Consider the following 16,109-nt stretch of genomic DNA (forward strand, 5'->3'; position numbering starts at 1 on the left):
CAAAAAAACGGAAAAAAAAAATACATTTTTCAAAAAATCAGATCGTAAATCATTTTCTAAAAAAATATACAATTTTTTTATCAAAGTTAATTTTTACATAAGATAGAATGGAATTATTTATCAATATATATATATATATATATATATATATATTTTAAAAATCTATATATTAATAATATATAACAAAATAAAAACAATTCATTACTAGCAACTTTTTGAAATAATCTTGTGTGATAATAAAGTAGTATCTGATTAAAATATTTATTAACCATTAATGACGTATACATACTCGTAGATGTAATTACTTTAATCAAAGATCTCTAGAAGGTCATTTGGTTCACGAAATAGAAGATTATCATTAGAAATGAAATTATCATAATGTTACGTTACTTAACACGTTATTAAGAATATTGTATTATCTTGTTTGATTTGTTTGACATAAACATAAGATCACTATATTTGGTTGAAAGAATATAAGATAAAAAAATGTATATTTTATTAAATTGTCCTTGAGATGTATTTTCTTTGTTAACAAGTTAAATTCTCAATATTAATGTTCAAATATTTGCATGAGAGTTTATAAAAATATTATTTTTTATTATTTATAAATTTTATATATTTTAACAAAAGTAATTTAATATTTATTTCTTTATTTCTTTTAAAATACATAAACATATTTACGTCAATATAATTATATTTTTGTTTTTAGGTATCAAAATATTTGGAGACGTACATACTTACACCGATATAAGTATGTGTTAAGTGCTATATTTTTTTCCACTTACATCGGTGTAAATATAAATTTAGTGCTACATTATTTTTTATTTTATTTATACTACATGTGTAAGTTGCATAACGAAATATCATATTAAATTATTTGATAAAATTAATAAAGAAAATAAAAAGTATAATATAAATTTCTTTTATTATATGCATCATATCAGCAAACTTTTGAAGTCATTATCAAACTTTTATATATGTAATTGCAATTATATATGATATTCTCAAATTATAATTATATTTTAAATTATTTTTTTAATTTTAAAATATTTTATATCAGTTTCTAAACTATAATTGTATTCTAAATTAATTTTAATTTTTTAAAATATTTTACATCAATACTTAAATTATAGTATCATTTTATTTCAATCTTTCTGCCAATGTGCCGTTAATTCTACTGATTTTTTAACATATTGGGAATAGGGGTGTAAACGAGCCGAGTCGAGCTCGAGTATTGCTGAGCTCGACTCGACTCGAAAACTTTGAAATGAAGATCGACTCGACTCGAAAACTCGCGAGCTTAAAATTTTCAAGCTCGACTCGAACTCGAAATCATAAATTGAAGCTCGTGAGCAGCTCGAAAAGGCTCGAAATGAAAAAAAAAATTATTAAACTTAACTCGATTGAAGCCTCAAACTCAAACTCGAACATGAACCTTAAATACAAGAAATCTTACTGTATTTTTTTATAAAAAATCAATACATAAATATTAATATTATTAATAATTTATTTCTAAAAAATTAAAATCTTAATATATTATATTTTCGAGCTGCTCACGAGCTTTTCGAGTCGAATATCGAGTAGCTCGTTTCGGCTCGTTAAGAACTCGAGTCGAGCTCGAGCTCGAGTCGAGTCCATTCGATCCGAGTATTTATCGAGCTTTGATCGAGTCAATCTCGAGTAGCTCGCGATCTGTCTCGTCTCATTTACAGCCCTAATTGGAAATTATATCCTTGACATTCTAACAAGATTAATATAATTTGGAAGGTTTGAATTTTTTTTTAAATTTACGAGTTTAATTTTTAAATATCTAAAAATATATTAATTTTTAATTAATAAAACTAATGAAACATTAACAAAATAATGTACGTATTTATTTATTTTCTTACCAAAGGATTTAAATAAAGCAAAATTTTATAACGAAAACAATTGAGGTAAAACTTGAGAAATTCGATTGCATGATTGGTTGATACGTATAATTTCTAGCGACGACGTGTGTAACACACCTCTACATAGTGACACAATTAAAAAGTTATCGCTGGAAATATGTTTTAGAAGCATTCGTGGAAAAGGCAATTGGTGGTGATTGAGATAGTTTAATGAAAGAAGGTCGCTAAATGTCTAGTCCATTGATGACCTTGCCTTGTTTCCTCTCTAAAAAAAGAAGACAACGACTGAGCTAGAGGGACTATTACTGATAGCCAAAGACAATTACTGGGCTTAATTGGAACTTACAGTTTAATTAGCACTTGCGTATACATATAGAATTCGTCACTAATATAATCATTAATTTCTTCTCTAAAGTTAACATTAATAAAAGGTACGTATATAATTAGTCACTAAGGATTTGTTTGTTTAACTGAAATTATTTTTTGGAAAATGTTTTTTATAAAATTATTTATACAAACGTTTTACAACCATTTTCCGTTAGTTGATAATTTTTTTTAAAAAATTATTTATTATAAATGTTAAATATAATAAAAATATTATTTATTATAAAAATTTAATATTATTATTATTTAAATATTATACTAATTTATTCAATATTATATGTCAATATTATTATTAAAATATTATTTTTATAAATTTATAAATAAAAATATTAAAATTAAAATATTCTATTGAAATAAAAATATTATATTATATTTTTAAATTATTAATAAAAACATTTGAAGTATTTTTATTAAAATATTACTAGATTATTATATTAATATTAAATAAATGAAATATATTATTCATTATTAATAAAAACATCTCTTTTATGAAATTCATAAATAATATAAATTTATTTATACTTTATAATATATTATTAAAATAAGAATATAATATCATGTATTATAATAATATAATTGAGTATATTATTATAATATTAAAAATATTAATTAATATTTTTTAATAATTAATATTTTTTATTAAAATGGTATTAAAATATTATATCAACATTAAATACATAAAATAATATTATTTTGAATATTTATGCTTTGAATTGAAAAGTTAAGAAAAAGAACTTACAGAAAGTGAGACCATAAGTTATTTTCCAACAAATACAAAGAGAATATGTTGACCAAAAAACGTTTTACATAGACCAATTTATTTTTCGTGAAGCGAACACCAAAAAGTGAGGAAAATATTTCGTGTGAAACAAACAAACCCTAATACATTCCTTTGATGAAGTTGCTATAGAAAAAAAAGGTTATTAGATCATTGTAAAATGTCCTACATATCCTATGCTTTTTCTTTAATATAGTAGTTTTGTAAAGTTTCAAGAGCTAGTATACAGATTTGATAATTATAAATTTTTTACATTCAAATCACTATATAATTAATTATAGCAATTTCATGTAACATGATTTATTTATTATTTTAATAGTTTAAGGTGATAGTATTATTTGTAATTTTCTTAATCATTTGACAATGATCACACATCTTGTAAATATAATTGTTCAAACTCAAAACATTTAAAAAGAATAATATTATTTATTATCACCAAACACGTGTAAAGTATGTAAGATTTAAGCCATACGTATTTGATTATAGCGCACATAAAGTAACATTTTTACGTTCAATGGTTAATGCCAGAATGTTACCTAAAGGTTCATCACTCTAAAACAACTACATTCATACTTAATGAAAATTTTACTTTTAAAGATAAATAAAAAGAAAATTTCGAATTTTCTATACCTATAACCGCCAAATGACACTAAAATTAAATAGAAATTATGAGAGTTACTAAAATTTTCAAATAAAAAATAATAATATGGATGATTAATTAAAAATAAAATATAATGACTATATTTTAAATTTTGAAATAAACAGACTTTTGATATTTTTAAACCTGGGGTTATTATTTAATACGCAGGCTACACAATCTTAATTCTTAAAACTCTAAACTCTAAAATATACATTCTAAGCTTGGACCTCTATAACTTAAACCTTAAATAAAATCTCTAAACTCTAAATAAAACCTCTCAACCCTAAATTTAACAGGCTTATATCAAATAATTTTTCCTCAAAATTAAACCATTTTATCTACTTGTGCAATGTGCACTAAACTCGCTGGAATTATATTAGTAGAGACTCTGTAGGGATTTGATAAATATTTAGCATAATTAAACTGCATCATTCTTTAGCTGTTGAGGTCTTGGTAAAGTTGGGTAAGAATGAAATGCATCCAATCTGGAGGATGTTATAAGAACGACCAAAGGTCACGTGTTCGAGCTATTGCATCTATAGAGCGTGTGTATATGTTCATTGTCAATTGATTAAGAAAATTCTGAATATATATTACCTTATAATCACCCTAAATTAATAAAAAAAATCATTGTAATACCTTGTTAAAGAAGCTAACGTTCCATCTTTGTGGCCATCAATTGGTAGTTGACTTCATACTCCCTATTTATTAGTACTATTTTTGGGGCAAAGTAGCATTTAAAAGTGGGGATAAAATACAATACACACTGTTAAAGAATTCCAAATTCAGAAAAGAAAGGGGAGATACAATACAACTAATGCATTAAAAAAAATGATAATCTCACAAACTTACAAGGTCGCAATATGATCAGAGAAAAAGAGTATTGTTCCAACTCTTTAAAAGATCATTCACAAGTTGCTATTGAAACTATCGTCGCCGTTAGACCATCTTCTAAATGTGCATGCCACTAAATTCCTACTAGCAAAAACCCCAAACTTGGACATTAACAATGCTAACCTGCCATTGCTGCTCGTCGAAGCATCTGCACCAGTTACTTGACCAACCGTCTGCTGATAATCCAGCCCAACTTCATGAATTCCACTGTTGCTGACACTAGCTTCGAAACCACCATCTACCTCACAAGCATCCATATTGACCACTAGTGATCCCCTTTGATCACGCAACCATTCACCGGCCTCGCAACTCACTCCTCTACATTTCCTCAACTTGATTTTCATCAAACTGGGACAACCGGAGCCCAGTGCTTCAATGGCGATATTCGATATAGGACATCCCTTGATGCAAAGTTTCTTTAGAGCCTTACATTTTGCTGCAATGCATGCAATCTCAGTATTACCGATAGTCTCGCTTCCACAAAGTGCTAATCTCTCGAGTTTTGAACAATTAGAAGCAATGGCTTCCAAGCTCAAATAAGTGGCATTAACACCAACCAAAACGAGTTCTTCTAAATTAGGACAGTGTTTGGCTACAGCAGCCAAACCCTCATCTCCAATCCTATTAGTCCTCCATCCATCAACATGAAGCTTCTTTAATAACTTACAATGCTCAGCTACACAAACAAGCCCAAAATTCGAACACTCCGGGGTTTTCACAATATGCAAATTCTCAATTTTGGTGCATTTGGAAATAGCAGATAGGCCTATATCACTTACTTGAAGCCTCTCAAGGTGAATTTCCATCAAAGGATTACTGTTACCATTGCTTTCATTGTTATTAACATAGAGATTTTCTTTTTGGTATCGATTTCGATTCCCAATTAATTGAAGGACTCTGTCCCAATCACCTAAACAATGAATGATTTTCAAAGATGTAAGGTTTTTAGCTCCAACAACAAGTGGTTCAAAGGACTGACCGTTAACAAGCTCTTTCAAGCAAATCGTTTTCAGTGAAGAAGCCGCCGCCGCGCCTGGCCCGATCGCCTCAGCTTCGCCATGGATTCCTCTGAGCCTTTTCACCGACAACTCTTCTAAATTCGTGCAGTAATCAAGGACGGCGTTCAAAGCTTTGGCGCCGAACATACAAGAACCGCAAGAAAGCTTCCTCAGATTCTTAGAATTCTTAGCAAGGGCCAACATTCCTTCATCGCTGATTTCGCGGCAGCCGCGGAGCTTTAACCGTTCAAGGTTTTGGCAACGGATTGAGATCATCTCCAAAGCGTCATCCTTTAAGCTGATCGATTTACGGCTACAGCGCAGAGTGAGTTTCGTTACGGAATCGAATCGCGTAAAGAGAGACGGCAAAGAGAAGACGATCTCTGATTGGGCGTTGAGAGACAAACGGAGGCGGCTCCAACCGTCAACGCATAGCCACCGCTTGCAGACGAGCGAACAACGGTTCCGATCGCCAGGACCGAGGAATTGAAAAACATAAGCTAAACACTCGTCGGGAATCCCAGCGGTGTAATCCCTATTCGCCACGAACTCATCGGAAAATCCGTCGCTGGAAACAAAACCAGAAGAAGAAGAAAAGCCAAAGAGATCGGTGAAGGAGTTTTCCCTGTCTAAAGAGGCGGAAGGAGATTGGCCCATTCTGGCGGGTGCAGTATACGCGCCACTGGTAGAGAAAGGAACCCGGAATGACCTCTTTTCTTTGGACCGTTTTCTCTGAAAAACCAAAGTTTAGGTTTTCGGGAAAGTGTTCATCGAGATAAGAAATTATAAGGCAAAAAGAACAAGGGTTGAAATGTACGGTCATGAATTTTGCCCCGTCAAAGGGTATGCTTGTCCCCGTTATTTTAAGGGTAAACTACATCGCATGTCATTTTTGTTTCTCGTTTTTCTTACTTTTTCAATTTAACTTTCAATTGTTACGATTGATAGCTCAAAAACTGGCAGCTGCATCATGTAAAGTTTGAACGAGTCCATTATTATAATCTTCACTGATTGGTTCTCATATCCTCTATTGAAAATCTATTTTGTAATCTAAAATTTTATAAATCCACCTTCTTCCTAAAATTTCAAAAATTCTTTACCCTAAGTAAATACAAGTTGACTATTTTACAAGAAGCGTGGGTTCCAAATGAACTCCGTGAAGCCTGCTAAAACAACAAAACTAGCAAGGCACAAGCGTTTCCACACAGCATTAATAAAAACAACATTAAGTGTATCTTCTTAAACTAGGTCTTCCTATTTTAAATTATAAGAGGTTTTTTACTTTTCTAAGTTAATTTGAGTTAGATCAAATTTCGGCTAAATTCTAATAATCCCCATATTAACACTAATTTTGAAAGTGTAAGAAATTTAAGACATCTCAAATTCAATGAAACACTCAAACTCAATAAAAGATTAATTCTTCACCTTGACTAATAGATTTACATTAAGAACACGTCCTTTAACTCTTTCTTGAATCCCCATAAAGGGTAATCTTCAATAATGATTATCAACTCGCAATTGAATTTAAACCTTATCCAAATTTGGATGTACGAAATACCTTAACCTCACATTGATAAGGTCATCATAAGTATCAGTTTTGTTCATGATTCTATCACACACGTCCTTTAACTCTTTCTTGAATCCCATAAAGGGTAATCTTCAATAATGATTATCAACTCGCAATTGAATTTAAACCTTATCCAAATTTGGATGTACGAAATACCTTAACCTCACATTGATAAGGTCATCATAAGTATCAGTTTTGTTCATGATTCTATCACCACAAGGAATATCATACACAACATGATTCTGAACATTAATGGCAATTCTATCTTTTTTGTTGTTAATCTTTGTGATGAATTAAACTCTCTTTTTCTTCTTAAATTCGTTATACTCACGAAATTGAATCATGTCATGTTTCTCAAAACTGCCATACTCATGATTGTCTTGTTTAACACAAATCTTTTCTTATATGTTTTAATTAAGCATATTTATCATTAACGTCATCATTTAACATGAATAAGAAAATAACAACTTTATTTTCAAAATTATTAAACATTGCATGACATGAAAACCTTTCTTTGTCCTTTCATTATATTAGAAGAGTCCGTATAGATTTTCAAATTTCCACGGCAAAAAAACATATATTTAGTGTTGCGATATAATAGTAGAATTTCATTATTGAATGATGTCATTATTGTAATTGAGATAAACAAAGCGAATGGTATGATATCAATTTATTAAATGATAGTGATAAACATAATGATCACACAATAAAATAAATACTAATAAATTTCGGTCCATACTTTTTAGTTAAATTTTTCTTAGATTATTATTTATTTTTTAGTTTAAATATTAATTATATCGTTATTAGTTCTAAATTTAAGTAAATTAAATTATAATCCTCTATTTTTTTTAAAAAAATTATATTAATATTTTAATAATTAAAGAATCATCTCCAATTTATTGCCATTTAAATTTGTACCTTTAAATTTTATCTTAATTTCGTCACCTATCATAATCCAGCCTGCCGAATCATGTACACCTCTGCCATTTAAATTTGTACCTTTAAATTTTATCTTAATTTTTCTTTTTAACGTATTGGACCACGCTGTTTGACCATTGATTGCTTTTTTGTCCCTCTCTAGAAACTATTTATATAAGCAAGTATATTTACGACAATTATTACTAATGAATTCTAAAGCAGAGGTAAAAAAGCAATCAATGGTCAAACAGCGTGGTCCAATACGTTAAAAAGAAAGGCTTTTGTACCTGGGACTCAAATTTATACTCAATCCTCAAATATAATTATATAATGTATTATATATTCTTATTTTATAAAGAGTTTGTTGATTGTGACAATTTGTTCGTAGGACATTACAATAAATTAATTACAAGTCATGGTCAAAGTCTAGAAACTATATTGTTCAAACAGTCATCAAACACGTTTACCGGTGAACTCCTATGGCCACCTTAGAGATTCAACGTTTGAACTTTCACTATCCGGGTTGTCTCAGGAAATACAAATTAATATATTATTAATATACGGTGTTACTAGATATATTAAAAGATATTTGATAAATTTGATTTAGCGCTATCGGAAATATCGAGTAATAATAATGTAATAGGTGGAAATCATGAAGAAATATTAAAAAATTTGACAACCGACAAACTTAGCTTGTCGTTTTGTGTCGATACTTTATAAAAATATATTAATCCATAATAATATAACAGGTAAAAAAAATGACAAAACCGATCTATAAATGAAAAACAGGTAAAGCGCTACCGGATATATTGAAAGTGTCGATACTTTATAAAAATATATCGATCCATAACAATATAACAGGTAAAAAAATGACAAAATCGGTCTATAAATGACAAAACAAGTAAAGCACTACCAGATATATTGAAAGTGTCGATACTATATAAAAATGTATTGATCCATAACAATATAACAGGTAAAAAATGACAAAACCGATCTATAAATGACAAAACAGGTAAACCTCTATCGGATATATTGAAAGTGTCAATACTTTATAAAAATATATCGATCCATAACAATATAATAGGTAAACAAATGACAAAACTGGTCTATAAATGTTGAACTTTGATTTAAAGAATGCCTAATCATCTTCATTTCCAATTACCACATTTATAGCATTTTACAATACCTGCTAGAATGTTCTTAGCTGGAGCAGTTACACCAGAATGCCTTGCTGGCATATCCTTCCTAACAACCAAATAACAACCTATTTGTTATTCACTGCTATTCTCATAATAGTTAACATTCTCCCTACTGTCTATGGACTCTAGAACTTTACAATTGATTTTAAGATTGCAGCAAAACAAAGAGAAATAAGCATGAGACAAAGACTTGGTGAATCCATCAGCTTTTTGATGTCGAGAAGGAATGTAATTAACTCGAACTTTATCGGCAGCAACCTTCTCGCGAATGAAATGGAAGTCTAATTCAACATGTTTCGACCGAGAATGCAGAACAGGATTGGCACTCATCGCTATAACACTCGTATTATCACTCCAAATAACGGGAGTGCTTGATGGCGAAATTCCCATATCTGTCAACAAAGCTTGAATCCAAACAACATCAGCCACAACATCCGCTAACGCACGATATTCAGCCTCAATAGACGACCAAGAGATTGACCGTTGACGCTTGGAACCCCAATACACTAGATTACCTCCAAGAAAAACGCAAAACCCATATATCGAACGACGATCATCAACATTGCTTGCCCAATCGGCATCCGCAAAAGCTTCCAAGTGTAGACCCAATCCTGTCTTTTGAAACACTAGACCATAATCAAGTGTCCCACACAAATAACGCAAAATGCGTTTCACAGCCACCCAATGTTGAGTACAAGGCGCATGCATGTACTGAGCTACACGATTGACACTATACGCAATGTCGGGTCGCGTATGATTTAAATATAAAAGGGCTCCAACAACACTCCTATATAGTTGAACATCTTGTAACGGACTCCCTCCATCTTTACTTAGCTTCGGAGATACGACCATCGGTGTTGGAACTGGATGAGCATTACGCATGCCAGTACGTTCTAACAATTCTAAAATAAACTTCTTTTGTCGTAAAATAAGCGAATGATTCGTCCGCTGAACTTCAAGTCCAAAAAATAGTTTAAGCTCCCCAAATCTTTAGAGAGAATTCTTGACTCAAACTGCGATATAACGCTTTCAACGTCAGTCTCATCTTGCCCGTAACTATGATATCATCGACATAAATGAGAACATAGGTGAAAGACTTCCCTATGCAACGAATGAACAAGGAGGCATCAGCTTGTGTCCCATGAAACCCAATTCGACCAAGAAAATCACATATAGTTTCGCATACCAACTTCGTGGTGCTTGTTTAAGCCCATACAACGCCTTTTCAAGTTTGCAAACAAGTCGTTTGCCATCAGCACAAGTTGTTCAAACCCGGGAGGTTGCACCATGAACACCTCTCGTAAGTCCCCATTAAGAAAACGCATTATTCACGTCAACTTGTCGCAATTTCCACCATTCATAACAGCTAATGATAAAACAATCTTTACTGTGGAAGGTCTAATAACTGGGCTGAACGTATCATTAAAATCTTGTCCCGGAATTTGAGCGAATCCTTTCGCTACTAAACGAGCCTTATACCTCGCAACAGATCCATCAACATTTTTCTTGATCCGGAACAACCACTTACATCCAATTGTCGTTCGACCAGGAGGTAGAGACACCAACCGCCATGTACCCTTACCAATTAGAGCATTATATTCAGCCATGACAGTATCTTTCCACACAGGGGTCAGTAAAGCTTGTTCAATAGAAACTGGTTCTTCATCATCAATTACGGATTGAACCGAGAAGACTTTGGGTTTGAAGATCCCATCCTTACTTCTCGTAACCATAGAATGAACATTTGAAGAAGAGGGATGAGAAGTAATACCAGGAATATCAGATGAAACAACCATGTTTGAACTATTGTTGTGGGAAGATATTTGAAGAGTCGAATCTGGAGCAAGAGTGGAGTGCTCAAGAACACGCAAATCACCAGAACCGTCAGTTTGTCTAGGAGAGATTGTGTGTCTCGCGGATCTATCCACATTATCACTGGACGCAACTTCAGCATCAACCTCAGCAGAATTCATCGGTTCGTCCACTCTATGACATGAGCTACTGGTATGAGAAGTAGATGATTCATTTTCACAATGATGCAACGTTGAGCACGATGAGACTGCTTGATTATTTAGCACCTTGTCGATGCCATGAACGACATCAATAATGGCAGACGGTTGTAAATTATTTGTAGGAGATGGATGAACAACAGTAGCTTGACCTGCAAAAGGAAAAACACTCTCATCAAACTGCAATGCCGAAAAATATAAATTCGACCTCCAGGTGCAAGACAAAGATAACCCTCATGTTGAACACTATATCCAAGAAAAGTATATGCTTGTGATCGATACTCAAATTTGTGAGATTGAAACGAACGAAGGCATGGAAAACATCTGCAACCAAAGACACGTAAGTGTTCATACTTGGGGCGACGACCAAACAACTTATTAAACGGTGTTGTCCCGAGAAGAACCTTCGTAGGTAGCCTATTAATGAGATACACCGCAGTGGTTACGACATAAGACCAATATTTCAAGGGTAATGAAGCTTGAGCAAGCAACGTTAGTGCCGTATCAACGATATGTCGATGTTTTCTCTCAACAACACCATTCTGTTGAGACGTGTGAGGACACGTGAGTCGGTGCCGTACCCCATCCTCCTGAAGAGCCTTGGTATATGGACGAAACTCACCACCCCAATCACTTTGAACTGCTTTAATCTCTCGGCCAAACTGAACACAAACCATGCGTTGAAACAAGCGAAACGCATACAACGCTTGAGACTTCTCCTTCAACAGATACACCCACGTAAACCTCGAATAAGCATCGACAAAGGATATATAATATCGATATCCATTTGAGACCACATGAGGTGGTCCCCAAAGATCGACATAAACCAACTGAAATTGTTCTCTGTATACTGTTTGAGAAGCAGAAAATGGTAGAGAGTGAGATTTCCCAACTTGGCAAGCAGTGCAAATTTCATCATTAACCAACGATAGACCAACATTACAATCTTTACAAACTTGTTGTAACGTATCACGGGAAGGGTGGCCTAATCGTTTATGCCATAAACCAAAATCAACTATGCCATGAACAACATTACATTGAGTCGGCACATTATTATGAAACAAAGTAGAATTAAACTCATAAAGTCCATCTTTTTCTCGCCCTTCAAGCAACACCACCTTCGTGTCCTCATCAGGAATCACGCATCTATGAGCATGAAATTCAATAAATACCTTATTATCACGAGCAAGTTTGGATACGGAAACCAAGTTTTTGGATATACTAGGAACAAGTAACAAGTCATTTAATCGTAAAGAGCGAGTAGAAGTAACCAAGCTAGATTGACCGACCTTAGATATCGATAAACTATTACCATTACCCACAAGTAGCTTACCCGTGCCAGTGTACTCTTCACCCGCAACAACATTAGCCACATCCGAGGTTACATGATGAGAAGCCCCGGAATCGACAACCCATTTTCCTGACGGGCGAGAGCTCGCAGAACCTCCAGTGCTAGAATATTGACCACATTCAGCCATCATAGTAGAAACGGTACCATCCCAAGATCCTTGGTGAACACAACCACACCTATGAGTAGACGCAACCGTGCACACGTTAGCAGATGGAGAATTATTCGGTACCATGGCCTTGTGAAAAGTAGAAATCCCACGAAAGCTCTGGTCAAACCTATACCAGCATCGGTCCACTAAATGGCCAACTTTTCCACACAATTGGCATTGAACCCGGGGTTTAGCACGACCCACGACTCCCTGATACAAACCAGGAACCCAGATTCTGCCCAGGTGCTTTGACCAACTCCGACCCTGAGGAATCATTCACCGTCAGTTTTGCCATATTAGCACTGATAGAGAAACTGTCAGCTCCCTCAAAACCGTGTTGTTGAACTTCTGCATCAATCAAAACTGAAACTACTCTATCTAGAGTGAACGGCTCCCTGCTGGCAGTGATGACAGCAACAAACGGACGATACTCGGACGGCAATCCATTCAAGATCGTCGCCACTTGTTCATACTCGGACACCGGACTTCCACAAGTCGCAAGAGCATCACACAACTCTTTAACCTGAGTGATGAAGTTACGCATACTCAGCTCCCCCTTTTTTTATAGCTTTCAACCGATAATGCAGGATCATTATCGTTGTCGTAGAACTGCTTGCAAAGAACTTGGTAACAGTGGACCAAACTTGCGCAGCGGTGTCAGCGCCAACCGTGTGCGGTAGAATCGAGGGTGACATCGTGGATAATAGCCAAGAAGCAAGTGCACTATCCTGGGCAACAAACACTTCATAAGCTTCATTCTCAACAACAGTCCCATCTTCTAAAACCACCGTCTCCGGTGGAGGAGTGACCGTACCGATAAGAAACTTCTCGAGTCTATGGCTCCTCACAGCTAGAAGCACTTGCTGCTTCCATAACAAGAAGTTACGCTCATCCAAGACTACACTAAGTCTTTTGTTGGTGAACACTTTCTGAAGTCCCGCCGATGAAGTTTCCTTATCAGCCATGGCACGAGAAAGAAACGACGAGAAAATCCAACAAAGAATTAGCTACTGTAACAAAACTCTCCAGACCTCAAGGCTACTGATACCATGTTGAACTTTGATTTAAAGAATGCCTCATCATCTTCATTTCCAATTACCACATTTATAGCATTTTACAATACCTGCTAGAATGTTCTTGGCTGGAGCAGTTACACCAGAATGCCTTGCTGGCATATCCTTCCTAACAACCAAATAACAACCTATTTGTTATTCATTGCTATTCTCATAATAGTTAACAATAAATGACAAAACAGGTAAAGCGCTACCGGATATGTTGATAGTGTCGATACTTTATTACAAGTATCGACACTTTTGGAATTTAAAAAAGAAGAAGTTATAGTGCTAATAAAGTGTCGATACTTAATAAAAATATATCGATCCATAACAATATAACAGGTAAAAATATGACAAAATCGGTCTCGAAATGACAAAACCGGTAAAGAGTTACCGGATATGTTGAAAGTGTCGATACTTTATTATAAGTATCGACACTTTTGGAATTTAAAAGAAAAGAAGTTACAACGCCAATAAAGTGTCGATACTTTAGAAAAATGTATCGATCCATAACAATATAACAAGTAAAAATATGACAAAATCGGTCTCGAAATGACAAAATCGATAGTAAAAAAGTGTGCTTGTGTGGTCATTTTTATTTCAGAATTTTCATTTTTTAATACAAAAAAGCTGGATATTTTAAGCAAAACCCAGTAAGAAAAGAACAAAAATTTTGCAGTAACAAAAGAATAACATTGGGAAACCCACCATGTTATCAGTTTCTCAAATAATAAAAACCCTGAAACATACATCTCTCAACGCAAACTTATAATATACTCTTATTATCTCCATAGGATAAAGTTAGGTCAATTTTAGTTTTATTTTTTTGGTTAGGATTTTGTGTCATTGAAACTGTTGATTGAAGAACTTAAACTGGTGCACACATAAGTGTCGATGCATTTATGAAAAGTATCGATCCAAAAAACAGTGAAATCAATAATTATTATGTAACAGGCAAATTTACAATGTAACCAGTAAAAATATATTGGTTAATTAGCAAATAGGTTTACATTATGTATCGACACTCTTTAAATATGTGTCGATACTTTTTCCCCAAAATGAAAGCACAACGAGGTACACACATAAAGTGTCGATACATTTAAAATTGTATTAATCCCAAAAATATCAAAACCGATAATTATAATGTAATAGGTAAATTTACAATGTTACCAGTTTAAATATACTTGTTTAGTTAGAAAATAGGTCAATATAAGCGCTACCTAATATATTATTGTATTTAATAATATTTCTGGTTAAATGATATAACATAACCGCTCTAAATTTTAACCGATCACTTATTTAATAAGTCACGCCGTTTTTAACCGCTTTTTAGGTCGCACAGCATAAGTTCCCCTGCCCAAGTGTAATACATAGTTCCAACATAATTACATTAATTTTTGGTCCACCACGTTAACAATTACACCCTATAGAAATGGATTTATTTTATATGTAAAAGAATTTATGCGAGTATTTAATTTTGACCTACAGGTAAAAATATTTTATATATAAAAAATAAGTTAATATGTCCCCTCGTTAAATTTGTTACAATATGGGTCATCAAATCTCACCAGCTTGTATTTCGGATGTATTACTCTTCGATGACATGTGATTGAAGTTTATAAAATATAATCAAAAAGCTGTGTGAAGTGACTTTTGAGGAGCTAAGGTTTATCCTCCTAAGTTGATTGATTGGGCTTTAAGTCTATATTATGTGCTTTTGCTTGCCTAATCCTAATGGGCTTAACAAAATGTCTAGCTTCTTTAGTTAAAAGTGAGATAAATGGGTAAATCTATAAAAATACCTTCATTTTCTTTTATTATTTTTAGATATGAAATCCTATTACATAATGTTGTTTTAATTTTACATAGATTTAAAATCGTTGGATGAGTTAAAATAGATAGTTGAGATTAACATTAGAAAATTAAAAGATATTCACTAAAAATATAAGTTAATCTCAATCATCTATTTTCATTCATCTAACAGTACTAAATATGTGTAAAATAATAAAAAATTCTATATTGTGTAAGTGAATTTTAAGTATTTTTTAAATCATGTAAATGTCAACTCATATTTCAACCATCACTTGTTACGATCGATCATTACAGGCACTGTTGTTGTCGACACTTATTAGGTCCTAAAAAATTTAAATCATCCTATAAAATCCCTCGTACCCGAACTCAACCTCCATTTCACCCGATCCCAATCCTCAAAACTTCCCATGGGTTTCAAACATGTCTTAACTCTCCACTTGCCTTCAACCTTGTCATCTGCTCTATTG

General features: G+C 33.0%; 1 protein-coding gene across 1 annotated transcript; it reads right to left on the minus strand.

Annotated features, from left to right (window-relative positions):
- Positions 1-4,528: 4,528 nt before the first annotated feature.
- Positions 4,529-6,384, minus strand: LOC120212543 (F-box protein SKIP2-like). The gene has a single exon (XM_039210817.1). The coding sequence runs from the start codon at positions 6,238-6,240 to the stop codon at positions 4,600-4,602; it is 1,641 nt and encodes a 546-aa protein (XP_039066748.1). The 5' UTR covers positions 6,241-6,384; the 3' UTR covers positions 4,529-4,599.
- Between the last annotated feature and the right edge of the window lie 9,725 nt (positions 6,385-16,109).

Source organism: Hibiscus syriacus, unplaced genomic scaffold (assembly GCF_006381635.1).
Source record: "Hibiscus syriacus cultivar Baekdansim isolate YM2019G1 unplaced genomic scaffold, ASM638163v2 tig00110013_pilon, whole genome shotgun sequence".
Classification (NCBI taxonomy): Eukaryota; Viridiplantae; Streptophyta; class Magnoliopsida; order Malvales; family Malvaceae; genus Hibiscus; species Hibiscus syriacus.